Source organism: Neomonachus schauinslandi, chromosome 6, assembly GCF_002201575.2.
Source record: "Neomonachus schauinslandi chromosome 6, ASM220157v2, whole genome shotgun sequence".
NCBI lineage: Eukaryota > Metazoa > Chordata > Mammalia > Carnivora > Phocidae > Neomonachus > Neomonachus schauinslandi.
This window is the reverse complement of record NC_058408.1, coordinates 23907016-23925464: the sequence shown is the minus strand read 5'-3', so window position 1 is coordinate 23925464 and position 18449 is coordinate 23907016. Positions and strand designations below refer to the sequence as shown.

The 18449-nt window shown below is 37.1% G+C and overlaps 1 protein-coding gene across 1 annotated transcript in view; it reads right to left on the bottom strand.

Annotated features, from left to right (window-relative positions):
- The window catches only part of CFH (complement factor H), a 106060-nt gene extending 89163 nt beyond the window's left edge, over window positions 1-16897 (bottom strand). The window contains exon 1 of the mRNA XM_044916050.1: window positions 16710-16897. Within this exon, the coding sequence (XP_044771985.1) occupies window positions 16710-16767 (58 nt within the window). The 5' untranslated portion in view covers window positions 16768-16897. The remainder of the gene's footprint in view (window positions 1-16709) is intronic.
- Window positions 16898-18449: the final 1552 nt, after the last annotated feature.

The window sequence follows — 18449 nt, the reverse complement described above, 5'->3', positions numbered from 1 at the left end:
TAAAAAGACTTGATTTGAAATCAATAACAATGTCTTACAGTGTTTGTAAAAAATTCAGGAGTATAATATGTAAAAATAATAACAAAAATGTCAAGAGATAACAAATGAAATTAAACCGTTTTAATGTTTACATAGTTTAGAATGTAGTGAAAGTATTGATTAAGGGTAGACTATAATAATTTGAGTATGCTTATTATAAAACATTAATATTAGGAGATATATAACTAATAGAAATGATATAGTGAGGTAGTAAAGAATATTTGATTAATATTTTGAAAAGGCAGGAAAGGAGGAATAAAAGAACAAAGAAGAGATGACACAAAAAATAAAGAGCAATATGTTAGACTTGAGCTTAACTGGATCAGTAATTACAATAAATGTAAATGGATTCACCACTCCAATTAAAGTATAAACACTGATTGGAGAAAAACAGGAAATAAAATTGAAGTATATGCTGATTACTTTTGATAAAATGGGACCTGGGTGCCTGGGTGGCTCAGTCGGTTAAGCGTCTGACTCTTGGATTCAGCTCAGGACCTGATCTCATAGCTCCTGGGATTGAACTCCCTGCTGGGCTTCCTGCTCAGCAGAAGTCTGCTTAGATATTCTCTCCCTCTGCCCCTTCCCCTGCTCGGGCTCTCTCTCTCAAATAAATAAATAAATCTTTAAAAAATGGGACAGATAAGTTGAAAGTAAATGATGAAAACTAATACACTATGAAAATATTAGCCAAAAAAGATAGGGTTAATATATTAATATCAGGCAAATAATAACTTAAGGCAGAAAGTATTGCTAGATAAAAGAGGACCATTTCACAATAATAAAAGAACTATTTGAACAGAAAGATGTAATAATTCTAAATGTGCACGAACATTTAGAATGATTGCTGGAGTTGGCTCATACCAACTCACAGGAGGTAGTTATAAACATCTCTTCCCAATACAGTATTCAGTGATGTCACATTGGTAACTTAAAATTGACCATATCATGAGTATTTACACCATGGGTATTGGCAAATTCTACAAATCAAGACTCTTTCTTTTCCTTTTTTAAAATTTAAAAAATTTTTTTATTGTTATGTTAATCACCATACATTACATCATTAGTTTTTGATATAGTGTTCCATGATTCATTGTTTGTGCATAACACCCAGTGCTCCATGCAGAATGTGCCCTCTTTAATACCCATCACCAGGCTAACCCATCCTCCCACCCCCCTCCCCTCTAGAACCCTCAGTTTGTTTTTCAGAGTCCATCATCTCTCATGGTTCATCTCCCCCTCCGATGTGGTATATATATACAATGGAATATTATGCAGCCATCAAAAGGAATGAGATCTTGCCATTTGCAACGACGTGGATGGAACTGGAGGGTGTTATGCTGAGCGAAATAAGTCAATCAGAGAAAGACATGTATCATATGACCTCACTGATAGGAGGAATTCTTAATCTCAGGAAACAAACTGAGGGTTGCTGGAGTGGGGGGTGGGGTGGGAGGGATGGGGTGGCTGGGTCTTTTCCTTTTTTTTTTTTAAATAGTTGATTGTTATACATTTGCCAGCATACCACTGTACATAAACCTAATAATATGTCTTCAAGATATAACAGAAGTAAAAGAAGTAAACAAATCCATCCTCATAGCTTGAGATTTAAATACACTTCTCCAAGTATTTGATAGAAAAGCAGATAGACAAATAAGGATATAGAATATATGAACATTATTTTTTTTTAAGAGAGAGAGAGAGAGGGATAACAAGTGGAGGGAGGAGGAGACAGGGAGAAAGAATCCTAAGCAAGAATCCTAAGCAAGCTGCACACTCAGCATGGAACCCAACATGGAGCTCGATCTCATCACCCTGAGATCATGAGCTGAGCTGAAATCAAGAGTCAGATGCTTAACCAACTAAGCCACCCAGGCGCCCCAAATATATGAACATTTTTAACCAAATCGACCTTTTTTATTGTCATAGAATGGAACCTTCAGCAGCCGCAGCTACAGATTCATTCCAATTACACATGGAATATTCACCAAAATAGACTATAAGCAAGGCTCAACAATTCAAAAGATTGAAAATCACTCTAAGTATACACCTTGACCACTAGACATTGTTAACAGAAAATAACTGGAAAAATCTCAAAAGTTTTGAAGTTAAGTAACACTTCTAAATCACTCATGGGTTAAGAAGAAATCACAATACATATTAGAATACAACTTGAACTAAACAATAATGAAAATATGCTATATATCAAAATTTGTGGGATGATACTGACGCATAGACTTTACATCTGGGAGCCCTGTCCTTAAAGCCCTGCATTGTGACTTCAGGTAGTGCAGGAAGGTATCTGGCTCTGGAGAAATTTTCAGCCCTTCTCCTTAATGGGTAGATGCAGCAATGATTCAGGAGGCAGGATCTCGCTATTGCCAGGAGATTTTAAAAACCTCAAGAGTCCTGGGGTGCCTGGCTGGTTCAGTTGGAAGAGCATATGACTCTCGATCTTGGGGTTGTGATTTTGAGCCCTACATTGTGTGTAGAGATTACTTAAAAAATAAAATCTTTAGAACAAAACAAAACAAACCTCAACAGCCTGATAACAAAAATATGTTAAAAACCCCTCTAGCCTCGGTTTGTAGAACTAGTTGGCTTCACCAGCCACTTCTGCAAAACATGCAAGGAGAAACAACTTTGCTATTAATACCTGAAAAAGCTAGTGACAAGAAAGGATAATTTTGAAGAATCAAAACAAATATTTCTCTAACGAGAAAATACAAGTGATCAATAAACTGATGGAAAATTACTCAAACTGGAAATGAAAATGAAAACCATAATAAACCATGAATAAAATAACATGACATTGGTAAAAATTTAGAAAGTCTAAAAATCCCACTATTTGGAAAGAATGTGGAGCATTAGGAACTGCTGCTCCAAAGGAAAATCGGAACCACCACAATAGGAAAGAGTTTAGCAACTTGTAGTGAGTTGAAAATATGCATTACTTATTACTTAGCAGTTTTACTCCTAGAAATAGGTCACTGAGAAACTAACACACATGTGAACCAGGTCTCTTGTGTGGTAATATTTATAGCATAGGATTTTTTAATAGCCAAAAATGGAAACAACTTCACAATATCCATCAGTAGTTGGCTGGGTAAAAAATTGTGGTACATTCGTGCAATGGAATAGTACACCAATGCTACAAAATGACATGAAAAGATAAAATAATAATCACATGACGTAAAAAGACACATAGGTACATTCATATTATAGGATGATTTCAGCTATACAAAAATCAAGAACAAACAGATATTAGGGATGTGTACATAGGCTGTGAAGTTATTAAGGAAGAGCAAAAATGTAATTACCAGAAATATTAAGATAACGTCTTCTTCTAGAGGAAAGGTAGGGGTATTGACATAATAGAAACCCACTGGGATGTTCTGGGATGCTGGGGAAGTTTTACTTGTTGACATGGGTGATTTATTATATTTGTAATGCAGTACATTCATATTTTATTTGTACATATTATATCTCATGATAAATGTATTAAAGTAACAGAATCTGCATATAGATTATGATTCTTATTTTGCAAAAAATTAACTAAATGACATATAAAGAGATCACAGTATGTTACTATGAAGCTCATGCCTACTGATTTTAATTGATAATATTTTTAATACTGCCTGCTGCTTAATTTAGGTATAAATATCCTTGATATTAGAATGACTACAGGAAGAGCTAAGATGGGAGGATGGTAGGAGGACCCTAGGCTTGCCTAATCCCTTAAACACAGCTAGATAAATATCAAATCAGTCTGCACACCCATAAAATCGATCTGAGGACTGATAGAACAAACTGTACAACTAGAGGGAGAGAAGGGGCTACATCGTGGAAGGTAGGAGGTGCGGAGACGTGATTTAGGGAAGAAATGGATCACAGGTGCTGTGGAGAGAGGCAAGAGAAAGAGAGAGGGAATGAGAGGGAGGAGCGCACAGGGGATTGCACAAGGAAATCACTTCCCCAAAGACACTGACTGGGAAAATGAGAGGGGCTGATTTTTGTGCTTTTACAACCAGTGGGCTCAAAGACTAGAGTTTTAGGAGTCTGCAGCATGGCCAGTATGGAGCTCTGAAAGGTGCTGCAGTGTTGCTGTGGAGAAGGAGGGCAGATAGCCCCGGGGGCAGAAGATGCAATCTGAGGATCCCCTGGGATGTCCTGGGAGAGACAGTTCCCTCTTCTTGACGCACATCTGGGAGAGGTGGCATTGCCTCTCCGGGGGAAAAAAGAGCTGACAGGCACCGTTACCAGAGACACCTGCTGAGGGCAGCTAACCCAAACACGGGTTCTTTGATGCACTTTGCTCCAAACTCCATGCCCTTGCGCCTTGGTGCGACTGCCCTTCTGGGACAAACCTGTGTGGTGGGATCCTCCTGCAGAGGACCAGCACTGGTCTGCACCATGCCAGGTCCCTAAAGTTTTGAGTTCTAAAACTCAGCTGGCCTGCCTGGGATAGAACCCAGGTGCACTGTGCTGCTGGGCAGGCCGATGGGCCAGACACAGTCAGGGTGGAGGCAGGGATTTGAGGGACACCTGGGACACATGAGGGGAGATTGTTCCCTCTTTTGCGAGGGCTTCCCAGACAGCAGTGGCCATGAACTCCCCTTTCCAGGGACAAGGGAGAAGGTTTCCCTCCCCTGTGACCTTTTCTTGTTCTTTCTTTCTTTTTTTTTTTAAAGATTTTATTTATTTGACAGAGAGAGCACAAGCAGGGGGAGCAGCAGGCAGAGGGAGAGGGAGAAGCAGGCTCCCTGCTGAACAGAGAGCCCGATGCGGGGCTCGATCCCAGGACCCTGGGATCACGACCTGAGCCGAAGGCAGACGCTTAACGACTGAGCCACCCAGGCGCCCCTTCTTGTTCTTTCTTTTGGGATGAATTCCTCAGTTTTGGCATTTGTTCTAAGAATAAGCATTTGACAAAGTACAGTAGCCATTCTTGATAAAAACCCCCAACAAAGTAGGGATAGAGAGGATGTATCTCCACATCACAAAGGCTGCATATGAAAAACACACAGGTAATATAATTCTCAATGGCGAAAAACTGAGAGCTTTTCTTCTACCACCAGGAACAAGACAGGGATGTCCACTCTCACCATTGTTATTCAACATAGTACTAGAAGTCCTAGCCTCAGCAATCAGACAACAAAAAGAAATAAAAGGCATCCAAATTGGGAAGGAAGAAGTCAAACTTCCACTGTTTGCAGATGACATGGTACTCTATGTAGACAACCCTGCAGACTCCACTAAAAAATTGCTAGAAATGATACATGATTCAGCAAAGTTGCAGGATACAAAATCAACAGACAGAAATCTCTTGCATTTCAATACACCAATAATGAAGTAGCAGAAAGAGAAATAAAAGAATCGATCCCATTTATAACTGCACGAAAACCCATCTGATACCTAAGAATAAACCCAACCAAAGAGGTAAAACATCTGTACTCTGAAAACTATAGAATGCTGAAGAAAGAACCTGAAGATGACACAAAAAATTGGAAAAAACTTTCCATGCTCATGGATTGGAAAAACAAACTGTTAAGATGTCTATATTACCAAAGCAATGTACACATTTAATGCAATCCCTATCAAAATGCCACCAGCATTTTTCACAGAGCTAGAACAACCTATCCTAAAATTTGTATGGAATCACAAAAGACCCCAAAAAGCCAAAGGAATGTTGAAAAAGAAAAGCAAAGCTGGAGGCATCATGATTCTGGACTTCAAGCTATATTACAAACCTGTAGTCATCCATACAGTTTAGTACTCGTACAAAAACAGATACATAGATCAATCAATGGAACAAAATAGAAAACCCAGAAATGGACCCACAACTATAAGGTCAACTAATCTTTGACAAAGCAGAAAAGAATATTCAGTGGAAAAAAGACAGTCTCTTCAACAAATGGTGTTGGGGAAAACTGGATAGCCACATGCATAAGAATGGAACTGGACCACTTTCTTACACCTTACTCAAAAAATAAATTCAAAATGGATGAGAGACCTAAATGTGAGACAGGAAACCACCAAAATCCTAGAGGAGAACCCAGGCAGCAACGTCTCTGACCTAGCAACTTCTTACTAGACACATCTCTGGAGGCAAGGGAAACAAAAGAAAATATGAAATATTGGGATTGGGCCTTCATCAAGATAAAGAGCTTCTGCACAGTGAAGAAAACGATCAACAGAACTGAAAGGCAACCTTCAGAATGGGAAAAGGTATTTGGAAATAACATATCTGATAAAGGGTTAGCATCCAAAATATATAAAAAACTTATCCAACTCAACACCCAAAGAACAAATAATCCAGTTAAGAAATGGGCAGAAGACACGAATAGACATTTTTCTGAAGAAGAAGTACAGATGGCTACCAGACACCTAAAAAGATGCTCAACATCACTTATCATCAGGGAAATAGAAATCAAAACCACAATGAAATATCACCTCACACCTGTCAAATGGCTAAAATTAACAACACGGGAAACAGCATGTGTTGGTGAGGATGTGGAGAAAGGGGAACCCTCTTACACTGTTGGTGGGAATGCAAAGTGGTGCAGCCACTCTGAAAAACAGTATGGAGGTTCCTCAAAAATTTAAAAGAGAACTACCCTCAACCTGGCAATTGCACTACTGGGTATTTACCCCAAAGATACAGATGTAGTGAAAAGAAGGGGCCCATGCACCTCAGTGTTCATAGCAGCAATGTCCACAATAGCCAAACTGTGGAAGGAGCCAAGATGTCCTTCAACAGATGAATGGATAAAGAAGATGTGGTTCATAGATACAATGGAATATTATTCAGCCATCAGAAAGGATGAATACCTAACATTTACATAGACCTGAATGGAACTGGAGGGTATTACACTAAATGAAATAAGTCAATCAGAGAAAGACAATTATCATATGGTTTCACTCATATGTAGAATATAAGAAATAGTGCAGAGGACCATAGGGGAAGGGAGGGAAAACTGAATGGGAAAGAATCAGAAGGGAGACAAACCATGAGAGACTCTTGACCCTGGGAAGCAAATTGAGGGTTACGGAAGGCAGATGGGTGGGGGGATGGGGCAACAGGGTGGTGGGCATTAAGGAGGGCACGTGATGTGATGAACACTGGGTGTTATATGCAACTGATGAATCACTGAACACTACATCTGAAACTAATGATGTACTATATGTTGGTTAATTGAATTTAAATTAAAAAAAATAAAAATGGGAAATTCAAAGATACTTATCACCATACATATTTATTAGTTTTACTTTCATTGCTAAACTCCTTTCTTTTTTTTTTTTTTTAAAGATTTTATTTATTTATTTGACAGAGAGAGACACAGCGAGAGAGGGAACACAAGCAGGGGGAGTGGGAGAGGGAGAAGCAGGCCTCCCGCTGAGCAGGGAGCCCGATATGGGGCTCGATGCGGGGCTCGATGCGGGGCTCCATCCCAGGACTCTGGGATCGTGACCTGAGCCGAAGGCAGACGCTTAACGACTGAGCCACCCAGGCGCCCCAACTAAACTCCTTTCTTTACTTGGTTTTATGACAATGGTTTAACATTCCATTCTAGAGTTTCTTTTTAAAAGACAAGGGGCGAATAATCAACTGAGCTGAATCCCATCATGGAACATACCCATCATGAAAACGTTTTACATTTCATAGAAGCTCCATATAAAACTATATTTTTGTGTAGTATATAATACCTGTGTGGGATTTCATATACAGTAATTTTTCTTTGAAGTTTTAGCAAATTTTTAGCACATTTATGTTAGGGAAATTTTAATAAATGATTCCACAGGGTAGTTTTGATTTTTAGAGTTTAAGTAAACATACTTTTTCTCCACTAGATGGGGCTGATGCCCTATCATAAAACAACACAAACCCCATCTCCCCACATTTCTGCCCCCCAAAAGCCAGATTTTTTTTTTGTAGTTGTTGGTTTTTAAATTTAGTGTTCATGTTTTCATATGAAAATTTTATGCTTAATTACAGACTAATGTGTGTGTTTTTCAGTTTAGAAATTCAGATCCACTTCATGGCATTCAGATTACTGGAAAAATAAATTAGTTAAATTTCAAACATAGATGCCATATTGTGAATACAGAACTGTTTTTCACTAGTGTATTAACATTTTGATAGAATTAGTTCCTATCCTATTAAGTTAATGCAAGGGAAGAGTAATAAAGTTTTTTTTTATCAATTAATTTACTCAATTTAAATTATTATTATTTTTTAAAGGATTTATTTATTTGAGAGAGAGAGAGCCCAGGAACCCAAGCTTGCATGGGGGGGAAGGGAGAGATGGGGGAGGAGGAGGAGCAGAGGAATAGGAAGAGAGAGTTTTAAGCTGACTCTGTGCTGAGCTCTGAACCCCACACAGGGTTTGATCTCAGGACCCTGAGATCATGATCTGAGCCAAAACCAAGACTAAGGCGCTTAACTAGCTGTGCCTCCCAGATGACCCTAAATTATTTTTTTCAAAAGTAACGAATCTACCAAAAGAGTAATCCATCCACAAAACATTAATCAATACACACACACATACACATAGTTTCAGTCCATTAGCTAGCCTGAGGCAAATGCATTTCCTCTTGGTTATATTTCAAGATAATTCTTGATTTTCCAAATTTAGTTAATTGCTTTTAACAACCAGATACAAAAGACAAGGATCTATCTTTTTGACATCATCTTCCTACCACCTTCTCACAATATTTACTGTGTATATATGTTTACTATAGAATAAGAGTTCTCATATCGATTACCCTTTTTACTTTAAGTAATTCTTAAGATTCTGGTGCTTTTTCCATGAACTTTAAACAGCATCTGTTGACAATAAGAAAACGGTATCGCCACCCCCTACTCCATTTGTGCATCTTTCTATTGCCATCTCCAAAATCTTAGTTCTGATTGTTACCATTTGCCACCTTGACTATGAAACAGTCTGCTAACTAGTCTCCAAGACTCCATCCTCCACAGGGCTACACAAGAGTTTTTGCAAAATTGGTCATGCCACTCCTGTGTTTAAAATTCTTTGATGACTTTCCCTTTAACTTGTAAGACATTCCAAACTCCTTACCTTGCCCTTAGAACCCCTATCTGGCTCTCCATTCTCTCTGATATCATCTTGTCTCCTCTACCATGTACTCATTGCGCCAAAGCCACCCTGGTTTGTTCATGTTTTGTTGAGCATCTCAAATGTATCTTTTTTCCTTTAGGTCTTTTGGTTGTTTTCTCTCCTGGAACACTTGCACCAGAGACTTTTGGTGGTTGCCTTTGTCTCATCTTTCAGGCTCTGCTCAAATATTATTTCCTCAAAGTGACCCACTTAAGACCAGCCCAGCTAAAGGCTCTGCCCCACTACCCCATCTCTGTTATTTTCCCTCAGCCCCTACTTTACTTCCTTCCCAACACAGTTCATGATTCATAATTATTTTTATGTTTATAAAGATTTCATCTATCCGCCATAAAAATGTAAGCTCCCTGAGAATAACGACCATCTCCATCCTGTGTTTACAGATGGAGCGATTTTCATTAGTACTCAGATCTTCTAACCTCAAATTCACCTCCTGTCTACTTTGGTTCTAATCTTCAATATGCTGAGCATTATCAGCTCATGTCATAACAAAATATTTAAATGATTCACTATCTTTTGTTCTAACAGGAATTAGACGTATCTTACAAAACATGACTTTTGTTTGTCTGAATCGACCAAAAAAAGGTCAAGTTTATTTAAACTGCATTCTCAAAAAATTTTTTTAATTAGACAAAAAGAGTTATTTCAGCCCATGTAGTCAAATTGTTGGCATGAATGTACAGCAATCACAGTTGCTTGAATTAAATTGGCAGTTGTTGAAGAAAGAGGGCAGAGGGTTTATTAAATAGGTAACATAAACATGTTTCAAAAGCATACAAACATTTTAAGGGAAGACTTAGCTGATGATTCTATTTTTTTTTTTTTAATAGCATCTCTCTTCTCAAGTTCTAAGTTAATGAGTGAACTAAGCTTTCTTATGTCTTAGATATTATTTAGGTTTAAACAACAAATATTTCATCTTATGTGTTTATGTAGTCATGTAAATGCCAGTTACATTTTCAAAAAATTTTTTATAAAACAATACCTGGGTGAACTTTTTATTCTCTTGGCCTGATTTTCTAATTTAAAATTATTCTGTCCATAAATAAGAGTGTGAATGGATTTGGCTATTGGTTAGGAATAAGATTCATTTAGCTTTTATTTGAGGGACATAGTTACAAAAAATTGGTTAAAGTTAAAAACAAATATCCTTGATAATTTAATAATCATCATTTACTTAATTTTTCCAATTTCAAATTTTAAAGGGGTATTATTAACATATAACAGAGAGCTAAGTACTTGTTTTTAAAGTCAGTATATCTATAAACTGTTATTTGAAAAGTATTCTTAATCAAATGAAATAAATCACGATAAAATTATATGTTTAAGAAAACCTTAATCAAATGTGTACCAGATTGCTTTGGTGGGCTAAAGTTGGTCTCTTCATACAATTACTCTATTTTTCTAAAATTATTTTGGGAAAAAAAGAACAGGGGATATTACCTTTTAGCTAGCCTAATTTTAAATTAGTAGATATTAGAATATATTATAAAGCAAAACTAAAAATCAATTTAGAAAAAATAAATCAAATGGACAAAATGGAACTAGCAAAAGTAGATATTTTATGTTAAATTTCTTTCCTAGCTTCTTATTGGTATATATGCATATTAGTTATATGTGCATATATATGAGTTGATCCAATTAGCTTTTCAAAATAAAACATATTCGGAGTATTTTACAAATAACCTGAGAATAATTAAAGATATTTGGCAAATAATATATATACCCATATAAAGAAAATATCAGTTGCAATGAAGTTTTTATTTTAATTTTTAAGAAATATTTTTATTTATTTATTTATTTATTTATTTATTTATTTATTTATTTTGAGAGAGAATGTGAGAGAGCACACACATGTGTGCACACATGAGCAGGGGGAGTGGCAGAGGGAGGAGAGAATCTCAAGCCCTCTGGGCTGACTGCAGAGCCCTATGCAGGGCTTGATCCCATGACCCTGAGATCATGACCTGAGCTGAAATCAAGAGGTGGTTGCTTAACTGACTGAGCCACCCAGGTGCCCAGAAATGAAGTTTAAAAAAATAACTCTAGAAAAAACAGATAGAGGTTATATTGCCTTATTAAAGCATTTCAAAAATGAAATTATATTTAAAAAATTTTAAAGTATGATTATGCAATTTCTTCTTGATATTTTAACAGTGTAAAGACCATGAAGATAATTCCAGGAATACGAAAAGCAAATGGGAGAACAGGTAATAGCTATAAGAAACCAGGCAGAATACAAGTATGTCATAATTAGGGTTGAAACAAGTTACTCTCAGGATACAGCTTGAATACATCACTGAAATCAAGTTTCTTGGAATGTGTAGTGTTTGGATTGCTAATACCTAATACCAATTATTGTTCAAGTCAAAATGGTAGCTTCTGAAAATAAATTGTTAGGATATACTGACTGGTTGCTATAAAAAGGAGCTGAGTCAGAGGATGACTTTAATTGAGGACCTTTGAAAACTCTGTAGCAGGAATGATTTAGCATCTGAATAATTCTCATGACAATCTTGAGGATAAGAATTAAAAAAGAAAAAGAAGAAAAACAACACACACTATACCCAATTTCACCTCTAGCACTTGTGGAAATGCCATTGATGGAAGATTGAGAAATGTGGGGGCCGATTTCAAACCTCCATTTTTATCGATCTACTGAGAGTCTTTTGTATACCAATTGATGTTTCCTCAGTCTTAAATGTCCTCCTCCCTGTCATCCTTATCTGGTTAACTTCTATTCAACCTTCAAAGCCTACGCAAAATCCATCGTGACCCTGACATATTTCCCTCTCTTCATTCCACCTCTTACAAATCAACTCTTCAACCCTATTCCACTGCATCCTCTCCTTCCTGTTTGGGTTTCTTGCCTCCTCTAAATGATCCTATAGTCTCTCTTTTGCTTATCTCCACCACAATACTTTATATGATAAAAGACAGTATGTTAATAAAATATAGTAATCATTCCTTTTCTTTCCCCACTAAATGGCCTTTTGGAAAATGCTAGTCATAGGGCCTGGCACTTAACAGTCACTCAAAAATTATCATTGGATGAACAAAGAAATGAATGAAAAAAATGAATGGATGACTAGGGAACTCTCCTGGAGTCTTTCCATTATATCTGCAGATTATAGGCAACCTCTGGAAAGAGCATAGTGGATGGTAGCAAATATAAAAGATAAGACTTGGGAACAAATGTTCCATGATCTTAAAGCTCTATTGCATGAACCCAAGAAACTGATATCTGTAATTCCATTGTACATCTAGTATGTTTTGTGATCTTAAAGCTCTATTGCACGAATCCAAGAAACTCTGATATCTGTAATTCCATTATACATCTAGTCCACGTATCCGAAGTTTGAATTTATGTTATAATTTTGAAGTCAGGAATCATTTAATTTAGTTCAAAAAATAAAAACTTTTGGGAGTCTATGAAGTGAACGTTTCAGTAACCACTATTCTGTCTATTACCTTTTTGGTCAACAAGGTTTGAGAAACTTGGTGCTTTCAGTTAAAATGTCAAAAGAAGAGTGCTCTGTCAAATCTTTTTACCCCTTTCCTTCTGTTATTTTTGTGATTTTTTCTGTCCTATTACTTTAATTTTTCTGAGTCATTTTTATAATGTTTCCTTATAATTTTAAGCTGAAATGTTAACACTCCCCCCCCCTGCATTATTTCATGTCCTTTTTATGCACCATATTCTGAAACTAGTTAAAGTTGTTAAATGGGTGAAGTGAGCACAGGAGAGATGGGTTGGCAAGAGTCTCACAGGCCTGGCAGGTGGGGGATGGTGTGTGGGGAGAGGTGGGGGGAGGCATTGCTGGGAAGAACGAAAAGTGCAAAGGCTGTCGAACAATCAGGGGTTGAGCAAAGAAAAGTGGATCGATTTAGACTTTGGCTCAAGCCCTAGCAATCAAAGGCCAAAAATGAAGACTCTACTAATTTGTGTGTCATTTGGGAACTTACTTCTAGCTAAGAATAATTTCAGCAGTACTTAATAATTCAGTTCTAGGTGAACATTACATGCAGGCAGAGAGCAGAATGTTCATTCTCCGGATACGCCTACACTTAAAATAAACAAAGCTTGCTTTGGCAGACCTCTCCCTCTCATGACATTCCGGGGGCATCTGATCTGACCCTTCTCATGGGGCTCACCGGTGTGCTTCCCCATCGGACCTCCCCTCCCCAGGAATACCCCATGTCCCAGACTTGCTTAGTCCAGTTCTTCACCCTCATCATCCCATTCTACCTTTCCTGACTAAAATGGCTACAGAGAAGCTATCAACTTAGAATAATTCACAGCGAATTGCAGTGAACAATACTCGCTTTAACTCTTCTAAAGTATTTATTCAGAGTATTTGTCATTCCACATTAACCTCAGGTTTGTTGAATCTGGTGATACCGACGTGTAAAACATTTTTGAAGAAGAGAGGATATTGAAGAGGTCATTGCACAACTTTAAATCACAACATATAGGTAAACACCACAGAACTCTCTCTGAAAATGTGGGGTTTGGGTGAAGGGAGAAGGAGAATTCTTATTTATGATATTGGAATTGAAACATAGAATTTTGGATTAAAAACCACTACCTCAGGTTTTCTGGATTAGATAACTGTGTATTACATTCACATATATCCTCATAAAATACATTTTATAATTAATTTTTATGATTTATAATATCAATTATTGTTTCCATTTTAGGGTTAACTCAAATTTGAAACCATCTTGTACTTGAAACAATAAATAAATTTTTTTTCTTCCTCTTTCTGATAGAAGAGAATCTCTCTAGCTTTGAATTATAATATATTTTAAGTCCGGGGGCGCCTGGGTGGCTCAGTCGTTAAGCGTCTGCCTTTGGCTCAGGTCATGGTCCCAGGGTCCTGGGATCGAACCCTGCATCGGGCTCCCTGCTTGACAGGAGGCCTGCTTCTCCCTCTCCCACTCCCCCTGCTGTGTTCCCTCTCTCGCTGTGTCTCTCTCTGTCAAATAAATAAATAAAAATTAAAATATATATATATTTTTTAAGTCCAAAAGAACTTTTTTGCCCTTTAAACATCCAGAATTAGATAACACATATATCTCTCCACACAAAAATAGCCAGTGTGTACTTGGACATGTTTCAGTAGGTTTTAATTTATTCACAGGAATTTCTGGGTTTTCTCTGTTTGTCAAATAAATAAATTTAAGCCAGGAATTTCTGGGCTGTGGCTAATTTCAAAGAGCATGTGGTATGTTTGAGGGACTGTTACTCTCAACTTTGTCTCTAAATCTGACCAGATTCTTAGCAGCCTGTGGGGACTACTGCAAACACGATGTTTTATAAGGAAGCAACTCATGTTTCTATACAAATGGAATGGGAATGCAGAGAACTTATCGCATTAAAAAGGTACTAGTTGGTCTCGGAGAAACTTGGGCCAATAAATTCTTCCTATCGGCTGTTATTCCTCTTTAGTGGTGAGTAACATTTTTTGAGGAATGTTCACTTTAAACAGAGCAGAGGCCATTGATGAAATGCTACAACGTCAAGCCTGGTAGAAAAAGCAGATTGTGAAAATATTCAAACCAGTATTCAACCAGCAGAAACTGATATCACATTTAAACACATTTTGATGAAATATAAAATACAGATGAAATGAGTCAGCTGGAATCAATTACGTAAGGAGTTTAAATGGCTATGATTTAATTTTTATTACATAATTTGGAGCACCCAATTTTAATATTTCAAATTCCACTTTGTAATCACTTAAACAGTTTAATTAAACTTGGCCTCAATTCTTGAGTTTTAAACATGAACTAGAAATAAATCTTCCTTACATGACAAATGATATCTACATAAAGCCTCAGCAAACAATATGTAAAATTTTGAGACACTGAAACTATTCCTGTTAAAGAAAAGACAAAAAACACTTATGGAAAGAAAAAGATGTTTGTGGGGCGCCTGGGTGGCTCAGTTGGTTAAGCATCTGCCCTCGGCTCAGGTCATGATCCCAGGGTCCTGGGACTGAGTCCCGCATTGGGCTCCTTGCTTAGCGGGGAAACTGCTTTTCCCTCTGCTGCACGCCCCCACCCCCCCCACTGCTTGTGCTCTCTCTCTCTGTCAAATAAATAAATAAAATCTAAAAAAAAAAAAAAAAGAAAAAGATGTTTGCTACGATTGGTAACATTAACAGGGTTCTGGAACTCTTTGCCAATACAATAATATTTTACTTTTGAATATGAACTGTAATATTTATGTGTGCAGGGAAATGATGGAATACCTAGTTTAAAAGGTGGCTGGATATAAGGTTTCCAAGCTAAAAATCAAGCGGTAGCCTATTAGAATGCAAAACTGAAAAAAGGCTCTATCCTAGAAAAAAATTAAACACATTTGAATAAACCTTAAAGGATATAATTAAAGAGATATTTACCTTTATTTTGTAGATTGAGAGATGCTCTAGGAGAGAGATTTTATGTTATTTGCTAACATTTCTCAATGCTTAAAGGCTGACATGAAGTAACTAGCTGATTTGGTTTAAAAAATGTCAGTCAGATATTATCACATAACTAGTTACCTATCATGAATTAGAAACCACATTTCCTCCAAAGAAACTTTTTAATTTATTGAGAAGTAGGGTTAGAATTAAATTTAATATAAATCTAGTAATTGTCTTACCGACACCAGAAAGAAAACTTATACATGCATATTCGCTGCTCCTAAAGACTGCTCTTCTAGAATAACTTAGATGTTACAAACATTGCATGTTTGATTTTTTCAAATTTATGTGATATTTTCATTCTAATGATACAAGTAATGCTTGCTTCTCTACAAGACTTCTAAGGCTGTGGCAATATCATTTGTAAACGATAAATGGAATTTTCTTTAGAGAGAGTTAACATCTATATCTGAAATAAATTCAATCATTAGATGATTTGAAGGCTTCTGTTCTGTAATTTCTGTTCTGGTTCTAGACATGTTCATATGCTTCTTAATACTTTCACACAAAACATTTTGGTGAAAATTCTAAGCAAAAAAAATAGATTATGATAATTTCAAGGGAAATTATTAAGATATATTACAGTCTTCAAAATGTTTATTAAAACATTTTTTGAGGGCGCCTGGGTGGCTCAGATGGTTAAGCGCCTTTGGCTTAGGTCATGAGATCCAGGTCCTGGGATGGAGCCCCAGGGTGTGGGGGTGGGGGAGGGGTGCTCCAGCTCAGCAGGGAATCTGCTGCTCCCTCTCCCTCTGCCTCTCCCCTGCTTGTGCTCTCTCTGTCTCTCTGTTTCTCTCTCTCTCAGATGAATAAATAAAATCTTTAAAAAACCCATTTTTTAAAATTTTTACATTAAATAACACCATGATAAATAATCACATCATTTAAATAAGCTACTTACATTTTTAAAAACTTAACAATGTCAAAAACCACTCACACATGAAGCTACAGAACAATTAATAAATCACATTTTCTAGACCAAATTCCTATTACCACTGTGAAAGGCATATTAGCAAATGTTTTATAATTTAGAAAAAAGTCTTCCTTTTTTTACTCTTACCTTCAGCCACACAAACAGTCCACAATATAAGCCAAACGATCTCCCCCGGAAATCTCATTTTGAGGATCTTTTAGGAGTACATTTGATAGCTGACGGTGCACACACTAAGTCAAATTCTCTTCCTCTAAAAAATGTGATCAGTGCAGGAAAGCACTTGCTCAAAAGGAAATTGAAACACAGCTCGGGAATTAAAGGGATTAACTAGATGCTCCGCCCATCAGAAACTTTTGCAAGGTAAAAGAGAAAAATCAACCTCAAGCCCCAGCATTGCCAGAGTTTGGATCTGATTCTCCCTGCGTTTCCACTGAATGTTAATGCTGTGACCTGCTTTTGATTTGTTTTTATAAACTCAGGCATGTCCTCCGCTGGAGCCCGTTCAAGTTCTCGGAATGTGCAAAGCAGTAACTGGTGATATCCTCTGGATTTCATAAACCCTCAAGAGGGAAAATAATAGAAGCTCTTTTAAATACCATTTACAGAACCTGAAGTGAGTCAATGCTTTCACAAACAAGACCCAGACAATGTGAGTAAACCTTGCCAAGAATGTAGTGCTGGCCTGCTTTTCCCACAGTCCAGGAAATTATTCCTTTAAGGGATTGTTACATACGTGTGTGAAGCAACAGGATCACTCTCCTTGGTCATAAATGCGCTTAGTAATTCGAAAATCAAGAAATTTGAACACTGAGTTTTTAAACTTTATATTGATTTATAATATGCATAAAGAGCATATAAGCAAATGGGCTGGTGAATCTTGAGACTGTGGAGACAGGAATGCAACCGGCGCCAAGCTGAGGACATTGAACAGCACTAGTTCTCCGGGAAGCCCCAGTTGTCCCGATCGGTCAGCCCCTCCCAGCCTCTCCCTCACCACACAGGGGGGGACCACTGTCCTAATCTCTAAGAACATGGAATCCATTTGTCTGTTTTGTACTTTACATAAGCCGAAACATACTTACTTTTTAGTGTGTAGAGCTTTTCACTAAAAATTATGTTTGTTACTCAACCGCACTGTTGGGTTTAATTACAGATTACTAATTCATATTGCTGTGTAATATTCAATTATTTGAATATACCACATTTTTATTGTGTGCCTGTTAGTGGGCATCTGAGTAGATTCTAGTTAGGAGGTAATGGAAATAGGGCTGCTGTTATGAGGGTTTTGACAAAGACATGTCCTCACTTCTGAGGAGTACATACCTAGGGGTGGAACGGTAGCAGAATGGATGAACATGTTTAGGTGTAACAGGTAGCATCAGAGAGTTTATGCAACGATTATGCTAATTGGTGTTCTCATCAGCAGTGTATAAATGGCTCCAAATCCTCAACACCCTTGATGTTTTCAATCTGTGTAATTTTAGCCATTCTATTGAACACAGAGCAGTAATTCTCTGGGGTTTTAATATGCATTTTCCTGAGGACAAATGAAGTTGAGCGACTTTCACGTAGCAATTGGTCATTTAGATATTCTCTGGTGAATTGTCCATTCAAGTCTTTTGCGTGTATATATATTTTCTATTGAGTTATCTGTCTTGTACTTACCTCACTGTAGGAATTCTTTTTATGTTCTTTAGACATTCTTGGACATATTTATTATAAATATCTGCTCTCAGCCCATGGGTTGTCATTTTGCTTAGTGTTTTTTAATGGGCAGAATTTCTGCATTTTAAATTGAACAATTAAATGTTTTATTTACCTAATTATGCTTGACTCTCATTTTTTCAAACATATTCTTGAAGAGTC